The sequence below is a fragment of the Embiotoca jacksoni genome, unplaced genomic scaffold, assembly GCF_022577435.1.
Source record: "Embiotoca jacksoni isolate LCO1_2020_lvr unplaced genomic scaffold, fEmbJac1.0.p SCAF_2, whole genome shotgun sequence".
Lineage (NCBI taxonomy): Eukaryota > Metazoa > Chordata > Actinopteri > Embiotocidae > Embiotoca > Embiotoca jacksoni.
The window spans coordinates 14,941,480-14,953,521 of record NW_027185340.1 but is presented as its reverse complement, the minus strand read 5'-3'; the positions used below and the strand labels follow the sequence as shown (position 1 = coordinate 14,953,521).

The 12,042-nt window shown below is 39.0% G+C and overlaps 1 protein-coding gene across 7 annotated transcripts in view; it reads left to right on the top strand.

The window, feature by feature from the left end:
• Positions 1 to 12,042, top strand: part of lrp1bb (low density lipoprotein receptor-related protein 1Bb) — a 257,657-nt gene that overhangs the window by 112,623 nt on the left and 132,992 nt on the right. For all 7 annotated transcript variants that reach the window (XM_069154744.1, XM_069154740.1, XM_069154738.1 and 4 more), the window contains 4 exons: positions 2,791 to 2,910; positions 3,546 to 3,674; positions 7,479 to 7,736; positions 8,304 to 8,466. In XM_069154744.1, coding sequence (XP_069010845.1) covers positions 2,791 to 2,910; positions 3,546 to 3,674; positions 7,479 to 7,736; positions 8,304 to 8,466 — 670 coding nt within the window. The remainder of the gene's footprint in view (positions 1 to 2,790; positions 2,911 to 3,545; positions 3,675 to 7,478; positions 7,737 to 8,303; positions 8,467 to 12,042) is intronic.

Genomic DNA, 12,042 nt, shown 5'->3' with positions numbered 1-12,042 from the left:
TGTGCTCTCGGACTTGTGCTCACAAAATCAAGTGTAACTCAGGTGCTGATGTTGATTAAGCCACAAAACCCGTACTCATCAAGGTTATAGCTTACCCCTGGTCCGTGCACATCACGATGCTCTTTACCGTTCACGGGAGCAGACTTGGAAGTTTTTGATTGACCCTCTTACAGGCACCGACCTCATCCTTGAAACTTGATTAACCTTGTAACACCAGTTTATCTCCGTCTATAGCCATAACAGACTTTACCTTATGGCAGCACAGCGTTCCGGAGGGTATTGTGACTTCATAAGCTAAGGAAACTTGATGAGCCAGAGAGACCTGATTGATGAGACAGAAAGACCCAATAATGAATGAAATGTATTTCACAGGAAAATAATTAATGTCAGCCACAGTATCAACCCACTGTGATGTCATCCATTTGTTTGTGAACTGCCATTTTGAAGCCTCGAGTCTGACATTTGGGTTTTCTCTCTGTTTTTTTTTTGGAGCTAGTACTGAGCATATTTTGATGAGCTAGGAAGGGGTGAGGGGTGGACACTAGGCCCCTCCCACCTATACTAAAAACCTGACTGTATCCCAGGCCTATCATTCAAACCAGATAGGCCTCCAAACATATTACTCTTTGAGGCCTAATATCTAATTATTTATGAAATTATTTTTAGAAGGAGCACCAGAACGCTGATCAAGGGATCAATATAATGAATTACACCATAATGACTTGTGGAAAAAATATTTTGACCTTGTATTTCATGAGAGAAGTTGAGGCTTTTTAAATGAGAGTGTATTGGAGCCAGAGGTTTTTGGAGTCAGACCCTAGATGCCCTCAGTGGTATTGCAATTTAAGGCACTTCTACATTGGTTTCAATCCATCCATTTTTATATACATTCTGTGATGTCCACTGCGTGTCCTTTGAGCACATTATAGCAACACCATTTAGCAACCTCCACTTTAGAAACAGCTGCCACACTTTATTTTAAGTTCATCAAGTTCCAGTTCTTTGTTTGTGCATAATCATTTCATCACTATTGCCCAGTGAGCAGTATTAATACATAAATTTGCTCATTTTAAAATGATTAAAGTCACTTTGATATTGTAAAACAGTTTAATAACAGTGAGGAAGATTCATCGTGTGTGCAAATTTGTCAGAAGTACATTTTTCATGCTGGTCTCCAGCTTGTTAATCAAGTCATTCACTGTATTTTTTTTGTAATAGTATTATTTCCTTTCACTTTTGAACCACTTTTATGGTTATCAGTTGACATATTGGTCTATAATAAGCTCTCACAGATATTTATTTGTTGCTCTACAACCAATCAAACTGCACCATTCATCTTCATATGTCAATGAGCTCGTACAAAGTTTAGATAGTGTAACGAAAAAAACATATTTTTATATCTCAGTATGTTTAAATGTGTGATACACTGACATGACATAATCCCAGCTATTGAAAATCTAAAGACCATAATTCAGAACGTAATGATAGCCGGAGCTTCAATTGCCATTCACTTCCCAGTATGCTATCGATCATAAATGTACCCTGTCAAGAAAGGATTTGGTCTGCTGCTGCAGCATTTCATGTCTTGAAAGGGTTAGCACAGGGAAGACCAAGGGCAATCAATACAGGCCTTTATCTTTTGGGCATTAAGTTGACATTAATTCATGTTCAGCAGTAGCATATCAATCTTTGCCCTATTTAAGCTTTTTTTTTAGGTTTGTTCTTTGCACTTTTTGACATTTATTCTTTTATTCTGCTGAATGTTCATCATGCCATAATTAGCTGTTCCACTGCTATGCAGAGCATCAGAACCAATCATAACATTCAGAAGCTACATGGGGAATGACAAGGTTGTCACTTCCTGAGTTCTGCTACCAGTCAGTCAATTGAGCACTTTACAATGCGAGGTTGGTAACAAGTTTCAATTGTGCTCTTCAGAAGACTTAGGAGGAGAACACAATGGCGCCGCAGCGTGACATATGATGCATGTCAAGTGCCACTTCTAGTTCCAATAGGAAGCATAGCCCTAATATAGATAGAAATATTTTGGGACACCAGCTAGCCTCTACAGTTTCTGGTTTCTCCTCATCCTTGGTGGGACAGCGGCAGCAGGAGGTGAGGACAGAAAGTTGAGCTGTAGTACAAAACAGTTTTCTCTGGGGAAAATATGTGTTTTTTCAGGTGCGGTGAGGCTGGAAATAGGACATTGGATGGAAGTGTTGTGGTGCGGCCCATCGACCAGCGCTGGCGAACACCTAGCAGCCAACAGTGTGGGGTCGTACATAGGAAATGATAGTTGGGGCTGTTTTGACATGTCATTTTTCATCTTCATATTTTTGCCCTTAGACTGCTGGGTAACACATTTATCAAACTTGCATTTTATTATAATTTAAACTTTAGAAAATTATGTTTTACTCTGAAACTGCCCCCGCCGTTTGACATTTAATAATCATCACAGTGTCTTTCATATATTTTTCACTTCCTTCCTGTATTGATCTCATTGTTAACCTTTACTTAAAAAGTTCTAACCCCCAAAAAAAGCATCCAAACGATTTTCAATTTGTTCACTCCATTTTAAACTAGGTCTAAGAACATGATCAGGTTTTTAATGGTCAGCTGGAAATTGTTCACTGAATGATAAGGGAGCAGTTTTGATGGAAAGAGCCATAACGAGATAAATTCAGAAAGTAATTTCCCAAAACAAAAAGTAATTTTCACATACCCTTTCACACCCTTTTTTTCCCCCTCCTCTAGTCCTCACCCTTTCTCTCTTTCTCTTTCCCCCTGCAGAGCTCCTGTCAGCCTGCCACGAGCTCCGGTGCCGCTACGGTTGCGTCATGACGAGAAACGGCACCTTCTGTTTCTGCGCTGACGGCTTTGAGGTCGGCGAGGACGGAACGAGCTGCAGAGGTAGGAGTCTGAAGCGCTGGTGGGGGGGCCTCCTGCCATGGAAGGATACCCCTCTTTTCTCCCTCCTCCCCCCAACAATTTCTCCTTTTGCCCTCAGCCAGACTTCTTTCAGATGAATAAGCAGGAGTTGCTGTGTATATGAAAACAATCTGTCTGTAGGGAGGGCTTCATGCACAGCACATTACAACCCAAGCACAGTTACATGCGCACACATCGAACACCGTTTTTTTGTGAGTCTTAGTCGTTTAATGCTTTTCATATGTGCCACAGGCCAGGTTTCCGACAGCCAGCGAGGAAGACAGGATTTTGCTGTCAAAGTTACCTCTGGAGTTGCAGTGTCTATCTTGGACGCTACGCATACGTTGTACCAGTGACATGGCATAAAATTGCATAATTATACTGTTAGAAAAGGTTTAACAAAGTAGCAGTGCTTCCTGAATTTGATTATGTTGGAAAGACGTGAGAAAGAGCAGTTTACAAGGTACTGCAGCTTCAAAAAAAAGGCTCATTGGTTATAAAAGTAATTATGCCTGAGGTGCCAGAGTGAGGCCACATTAAGTATACTTTATGTATTTGGGTCATGTTTGAGCACACCTAATTTGTTACAAATGACTCTCTTCCTTTTTTTCCATAAGATCATGATGAATGTGCCATGTATGGTGCATGCAGCCAAACCTGCACGAACACCTACGGGTCATACAGATGCAGCTGCACAGAAGGATATATCCTGCAGCCTGACAGGATATCTTGCAAAGCCAAACAAGGTGAGCGGCACACTTGCATCGGCAAACAATATAATCTGCATGGTTTGTATGTTTCATTTCTAATAATAAACAGAGAGGTTTTGTTCAAAACGGAGAGGAATTCCTGCTTATTGTTGCCTTGGTGTTCACCAGAACTGGTAGGGCAAGATTAATGTGGTTTAGCAATGACCACATCCATCACACACATGGGAATGGGTAGATGTGGTCAGGCCAGGATAATGATAAAATTAATGAGCATGAGATTTTAAGTGGGCTCAGTCTGGAGTATTTTGTGCTAAAACAATGCCCAGTATCACTCTGATTAATGTTAATGTCTGACGCTGGATACAAATCTGTCCCGATGACGAAAACAACCTAGTTGCTGAAGAAATCAAAGAAGCAAAAGGGATATTGGGTTTCGGTGGTCCACCATCCGCAAATAAACAATCCTAACTGTGTGCAGTATATATTCTGTCATACATGGAAACATAAATTGAAGTGGATATTTTTTCAGGGTGTTGTCACAATGGCATATATGTGTTGAAAATAGCTGGAGGCCTAAAACACCTTGTTGGAGAGAACACCACTGAACACCCTGGCAACACACTGGCTTTTAATCACTGTGACTGGTGTCCTACTAGGAATAAACTGAATATGATTACCCATAAACTTAACTGAACCCAATGCTCACATGCATTAATATTAATTTAGCAGAGAGCGATAGTGGTACGATGATAACTATGGGGTTACCATTAGTTGTACAAGCTCATGAATATAAATTTCTGATAGAGCTCTCACAGGCCAGGAGATGAGGAGCAGCAGGGTAGGGAAAACACATTGACGTGCCGAGTGTGAGATTGAAGTTAAATCTCTGCAGCACACATTTTTCTTTTAGGAATTTAATCTTGATTTAATCTCTTTTCATTTTGCTCAGACCAGAGTAATAGGTATATATTTTTTTTCTCTTTCTACTCCTAACATGAGTTGGATAACACCATGATGGTTTTCATCTCTGCCTGATAATACACCTGAAGTATAAAACTGTAATTGCGGGGTGATTTGAAATATTTGCAAGATCTTGCAATTTTGTTAAATATTTTCTGCATAAAAGCAACTCAATACAAACTGAAGGTATTACAGGAAAAAGTAAGCTTTCTCTAACAAAACTCACTTTATTGACCAAAAAATAACATCCTCATTTACAGTCAGCAAGACTTTGCAACCTCTCCTAATTATTATAAAAACAAACTATATGCTAGCTGAATGGAGAATAGCAAATATGATAATTAGGTTTTATACACTTCTAATTGTAAATCTGCTCAAATATCATCACAATTTTTGAAGAAAACCACCGTTTTCAGTGAAGCATTTTTGATCGCAACAATCACAAAAAAACTGAAATTGCGGAAGGATAGATATACATTGATGTCAACAAAAGACATTAAAACCATGTGAGTGAGTGTGTAAGTCCTTACCTCGATACTTTCTGACTTCCCTACACTGACATGGCACTCCACTCCAAGTCTCCCAAGCCCATTTGCTCCAGCTGAAAATGTTCAGTTGAACGAATTTAAATACTCACTTGAGTGTTTACAGCAGCAGGATGGTGTCAAAATAAACGAGTGCGGCCACATTCATTGCAGTGAAGTAACCTGTAATGCCCGTATGTCAGGTGTGCCTCGTTGTTTATCGTTTTTATTTGTTTTTGGACAAGAATGGAGGCCTATTCACAGAGCAATAAATTATATCAGGTTTTGCTTAGCCACACAGTCCTTGTTAGTCAAGTCAATTCATCACTGCTTTTCTGTCTTTTTATGGGACTTTGTGACAATAAGAAAAATGTGGAATATTGCTAGCCTTGTACAGCATGTGGTCAGACCTCTATCAAAGTGTCTGGTCAAAACCCCGTCAACCCCCTGGTGTGGGAGAAAAATGTATCGGAGTCTTAGCACTGAGCACTCACAGTTGTGTGACCAGACATTCTGATGTATTGCCTATATTACGAGAGAAGCCCTTGACTTGAACTTGTGTGGAAGATTGGGATAAATAAGGGCCCTTTTCAGAGGGCGAACCTAGTGTCAGAGAATGTTCACGGTCAATTAAGCCCATAAAGCAGCTTATTTCAGTTTTACCACTGCAGACTATCATTCCGTGAGCACAAGCAGGAGGATGGGCTGGCAAGTTTGCTACCTGAGTTAATGCTTATGTTTCTCTCTCAGTTTGTTGTGTTAGTTAAAATTCGATCTGACAATCCTTTTTGGTTGCATCGATGCTTTGTCATTCAGTTAGAGTTTATTCACTAACTGTTCTGCTGAAGTGAAGTGAAGTTCTCAGTACATGCATGGCAAGTAGTTTGCCTGTTATTTTTTTCTAATTATTACATTTAATATTGTTTGATAACTGTTATTCACACCCATTGGACAGTGAATTTTCCACACATTTTTCAACTCCTACTCAGCCTGTTTGGTGTGGTTTTAGCACAACCTCCTCCGGTTACAGTTTTTTTTTTTTTTTGTCATTTATATATATTAATGTGAGCGAGATAACAATTGTTTATGTTTGGAAATATGTAAAAAACAAAATAGAAGCTCATCTGTGCTGTCGGCCATGAATGTCAAGAAAAACATTCGCCTTCTGTGGTAATCTAAAGTGCGATTGTTCAATTTCAGTCTCAACAAATGTTTTCAAATGTTTCACAACAAAAGCCTTGTTATAAAAAAAAATGAAGGGGTTGAGTGTCTACTGAAACACTTCAGGCCTTTTCATTTTAAATGGGTAAAGCAAGTTTTGAGTTTTTTACTTAAGCCTAATACAGAAACTTGAACAGGGCAAATGGTAGTGAATCAAAACGAGGCTTTGAGTTGACATCATGAATCTATCAATATACCCTAAATGATAACATGACAGCTTTGACCATTCAATTAATTTGTTGGGCTCCCTTGCAAAACATACACTTTAATGAGGATTTTGTTTTTATTAGTTTTATTTTATTTATTTACCATAATTCATATTCAAATGAAATAACGGTATTGTGTAAACCGTGATGTCCAGTCCAATGTAATCAAAAGTAATGCATAGTAAATAATACATTTTTATCAATCAGCATTAATAAATCACACATAGTGCACAACGATGTTAAAAAATATTACTTTGTATTTATTATTATGTGACTCGTGTTAAACTGATTTCCAGTAAACCTGGAAAAGATACGGACTATAATTAAACAAAGCAGTCATTTTTAGCAGAAAATACTCGGATTGCATAATTTTGGATTTCCAACAGTGCAGTTTTGGAAAGTAATTAACAGTAATTCATAGACACAGGAGGTGGACAAATCAATGAGCACTTTGCTTTTCCAAACACCCAAGAATGAATGGATTAATGGATGACTACACATGCTGAGTCTGAAATAGTCATATAACCTGTAGGGGATTTCTGTAATTATATAACTTGTAATAAAATAATTGAACACATGCACAAGTCTTTTGTCAAGCAGGGTTGGGGTTAAGAATTATTCTTATGAATCGACAATTGTATGATATGTATTTATTTGGTAAAAAGTAATAAGCATTGTCATATTATTAATTACGTTTTTGTAGAGATGTATGGCAGGTTTAAGTCTTAATGGGTAAATTTAAATCACTCAAAACATTCATTAACTGTTAAGTTGGAAGTTAGTTATAAGATATTGATGAAAAACTAAACATATATGTTCTTGTATCTGTTTATATTTATACTATAAGGTCTCTTAATGCTTCCAAAGTAAAAATTGTGCAACTGAAATACAGAAATGCTGAAACTTCCATATGTTCGTTTTCACTACAGATCCTGGTGAGAGCCGCCCAGTGCTTCTCATTGGTGGCCCAGATCGTATTCTTATCACCAATCTAAATGGAACAGGCCTTCAGCCCCTGAGGTCTCTGAGTATAAATGGAACACTGGCATTGGATTTCCAGCAAAACCAGGAAAGTGTATGCTGGGCCCTGTCCACAGAGTCTTCTGGGCAACTCCGCTGCGCCGTAACAAGAAATCTGCGTGGATTCACACGGGAACAGGAAATAAGAACACAACAAAGTTTGCAAAGTATGTTTATATCAGTCTATAGCTTCCTTCTCCTATACAGTCCTTTCTTTTTCTAACTTTTCCGATAATGGTGAACACTCTCACCTACAATAATAGTGGATAACTGCTTTTTTTTCTGATGAGACACACGCTCTCTCAAACACAACAGGCTCACCCTTTTGCTTTCTCTGTTCTTTATACTCGTACCTGCTCTCTCTCTTTATCTCCTCATTATCTGTGTGGTTTAAGGCAGGTTAGCCTCAGCAGTTTTGGCATTCACCTTTCTCCCACTGCTTTCATTAAAGCCTGCTGGCTACTGTAGCTTTGCTACTTCAAAAGTGCTCCTTTTTCCACATGTAGCGTAGATTCTCACAAATATCAAATACATTTGACTTTAAATTTGCTTTACTTGCCCTTGTTATTTGTTATATGTTCTGAGTTAAAGTCTAAAATGTTGCTGTTGTCACCCAGTTTAATACTGGAACAGCAAATAAACATCTGAACCAGAGACTACATACATATACAGTATGTGTATTTATTTAAAGGTTTTACTCAATATTTTAACTCTTAACTTGTTTTCCATTGTAGATGTGGAGCAGATGGCCATTGACTGGCTGACAGGAAACTTCTATTTCGTTGACCGTGTCACTGACAAGATATTTGTCTGTGACAGTGGAGGGGACACGTGTGTTACTATCCTACAACTAGACCTTGTGAATCCTAAAGGAATAGCTCTGGATCCTATCATGGGGTGAGTGTTCTGCTGCCTGGATAATACACCTTCTCTGAAAGCTCCACGAGGCTCATTCATCATGTTACTCCTGTTGAGGAAAAAAAAAAAAAAAATCATAGAAAAAGCATTTCACTATTCATAACAATCGACTTGTCGGGGGGAATGTGAGTGAGTTACAATGAAGGGATTTAAATGATTTCCTGTCATTCGACTCAGCTCTTTTCTCTTTTTGCTGTGTAATCTGGTTGATGGCTGGTGATGCTTCAGACAGCTTCCTCTGTCCAGACATTCATTTGTATTCACGGATTTTGCCGCACATCCAACTGAAGAAATTCCCCTGCAGGACTTTCATTTACAGGATTTTTGTCTCTGAGGATCCCTATAACAGCTCAACAGTGGATGAAAACATGTTTCCAGGCACACTGCTCTCGGTGAAAACTACAACACTTACAGGATGTGGCAAACAGATTCAGGTATCACAATGAGGCAAAATGTATTGTATGGTTTCCTGGGCAGAAAAACACCAGTGAACCAATTATCAGCAACAGTGTTTTTTTTTTTTTACCCTTATTTCTGGTTAGCCAAGAGCAGATCTACGTTATGAGGACCAAAGGACCCGCAGCAGACTCAGACTCAAAGTACATTTTTAATGATATACCTTTTGTGATAGGGATTTTGGAGATTATTATGCACCCAATAAAAAGCATACACATGGTCTTGAATACACAGTGTTTTTTGTATTGGGGTTTGTAGCATAGTAATGATTATCTACAAGTTTTAGCAAAAATGGGAGCATCTTGCTGCCCGACTGCAGTTGTGTTAAACTGTCATGGCCACCCTCCATTAGGTCATACAGTGTAAACCTTGCATATCAACATATAGTTAATTTAAAGGTGAAAGCAGAACTACCTTGCGGCTTTGTGGATTTTTTTATTTCAGAAACTGTACTGTATTTTATTCAGCAGCCTGGTTTCCCACTGTAAGCCATTGGGCCTAATGAACATAATTAGCTGCTGGTTCCTTAATGGCATGGACAGTTTTGGTTTGGTTGGCTGCGTCTCTCCGTTCTCATTAAATGCAGATCGGCCATTGGAAAGCAATATGGCTTATGGTAAATACACTCTATTTCTATTTAAGATGGCTCCCTGTGAATCTCAGTGTGATGCAAGTCAGGCTGGTTTTTCTGTGATTCTCTTGTAATCACACATGACACACACACACACACACACACACACACACACACACACACACACACACACACACAAGCCCAATCTTTATGTATAGTTGGGGGATAGTGTAGATATAGAATCTGCTGGCCCACAAGGGAGCTTGGTTTGCAGGTTGCTGGTTAGATTGACTATATAAGACAAAGATGTTTTCCAAGCCTTCTTCCTGACTCTAATTGGAGAGAAATAGGTACAGCTGTTTCTGAAGAAGCGAGCCTGAGAGAGGTCTGTCGGCCTGGAGCAATGGAGTGAAAACAAAAGAAATCAGGGAGGTGTTAGGAAGCAGCACAGCATGAAGAACATTGTTTATAGAATATACCCTGGTATAGCACTTCATTTTTATTGTTATTTGACCGTCTCCTTGCCTCTCTTACTATTGGATGAGGCACTTTCACTTTGGCATCAGAAAGCCTTTTAATGGACAACGTTTTCCTCTTTTTTCTGGAGAGCTTTCTTGACAAGAGTTTGATGGATGACATGGTTTGTTTATGGGCTAGAGTTTTTATCGGCACTACAAAATTGAAACTTCCTGCAAGTCCCATTTTAGTCTACTTTGTTGAAAATTAATTGCTGTCATGCAAGTTTAGTGAAGCTTTAATAGTGGAAAGAAATGTATGTAACATTCTCTGGTGAGTGCTGAGTGCAAGAATCTCATGGTTTTATTTCATACTGGCATTGCATCACTGACTAAAACTTGTCACTGAAAATTAAGTATTTATGCTTAATTGTTTTGCTAAATACATTTTGGGGAACCATTGCGGCCTGGAATATGATGTATTCCCAATGTCACTAGTTTTGCAGATATCTGATCACCACCCAAAGCATTGGAGAATTTACTATTTTGACCTGATGACGGTGCTAGATGAAGCTATAAGAAATAACCAACGTTGTGGCAAACTTCATGGAAACCCATTCAATAGTTGTTGTGAGATTTCACCCATAACTGCTAATGTGGGGCTGCAGTAATTTAGGGGATCACCAAAGTCAGTAGGATTCATTTCTCAGCACCATAAATGTCAAAATGTAATGCCAGTCTTACAAACAGTGATCTAAAAGCCTTCAAGCTGCTGCCAGAGTCAAAATAAGCCACATTATTTAGGATTTTTACAGTGGGGATAATATATTAATTTCCTTCAAGAGGGAGAAATTCTGCCAGAGTTTTGACTGATTTGTATTGTAAAACTGCGTTTCAATCTGAAAACTGTTCATCTGAATAGAGCAGCTGAAGAAAATCAGTTATTCCCTGCCACAGCTGTATAAAATGGACAGAACTTGAAAAAAATAAATCACAAAACAACTTTGGAGTGTATAGCTTTTATTGATTGTCAGTTGTAACAATGTCTGCACTGCTTTCTGTTTCACTGAGACGTGCCATTTTTCACTGGTCCCATGCAGTTTATTTTATCCTGGGCGCTCATTTCCAGAATCCAACATGGATCTCATTGTAGCTGCTGAATGTACAAGTACAGCATCAGCACCATCCTAATCCCAGAAAGCAATCATTGGTATGCCACGTGGAGGTGCACCTGTTCGGGGAGTTGGGCTTCTTGCTGATGCTGACAGTTTTTCAGCGCAGCCAGGTCTCTGGTTCAAAGGGCAGCCCATCTCTCCCCGACTTGACTCGTGCAGATTAAGTCGGCTTCCAGTTGCTCTCCAGCTGGAGCTTGTTATCATTGGAAGCTGTTGGAGCTCTGTCCTCGCAGAGTCCCAGCAAGACAGCATGGCAAGCCTTCCATGTTAATTAGTGAATGTGCAGACCCGAGCAGTTTTGAGTAGTTGAAGTGGTATTCCATGAGATCTTTACTTTGGCTTACTGACATTTCATTTGTCTGATGCTTTTTTCGTACCTACGGTAAGAAGACAGATTACACTTGCATAACAACGCCTGTTTTCCACAGGTAACACTCCCTGCGTCTTTCAGAATTGATTTTCGAGTCGTTCTCGTGGTTTTGAGGCACAAAATGCTTTGGCACCTCTGTGCATCACACTTTGTCTATCATTTTATGTCTTACTCACATACCCCGAGGTCCTCTGCAGCATGCCGTCTAAATGTCCCCAAAATTACCACAGAGGAAATGGGAAATGCTGGTTTTATTGTGTTTGCCTCCAGGTTATGAGGCTTCTATCAGAGATGCAGTCTAACTGGACGGTATTTAAATATTTTGATGCTGTTATCAGTTTGTTTGTTTTTTTCACGTAAGAATTACTCCCCGCCCATTTATATGTTTATATTTTAATTGTTTTAAATAATCGCAGTTTTTGTAAAACAATTAAGTTGCATAATTTTATGAGACTTTATGAGGCAAGAACATTTTATTACATTGTATTTTATGTCAGTCTTTTGTTTAGGTTTTCATCACTCCTTTTC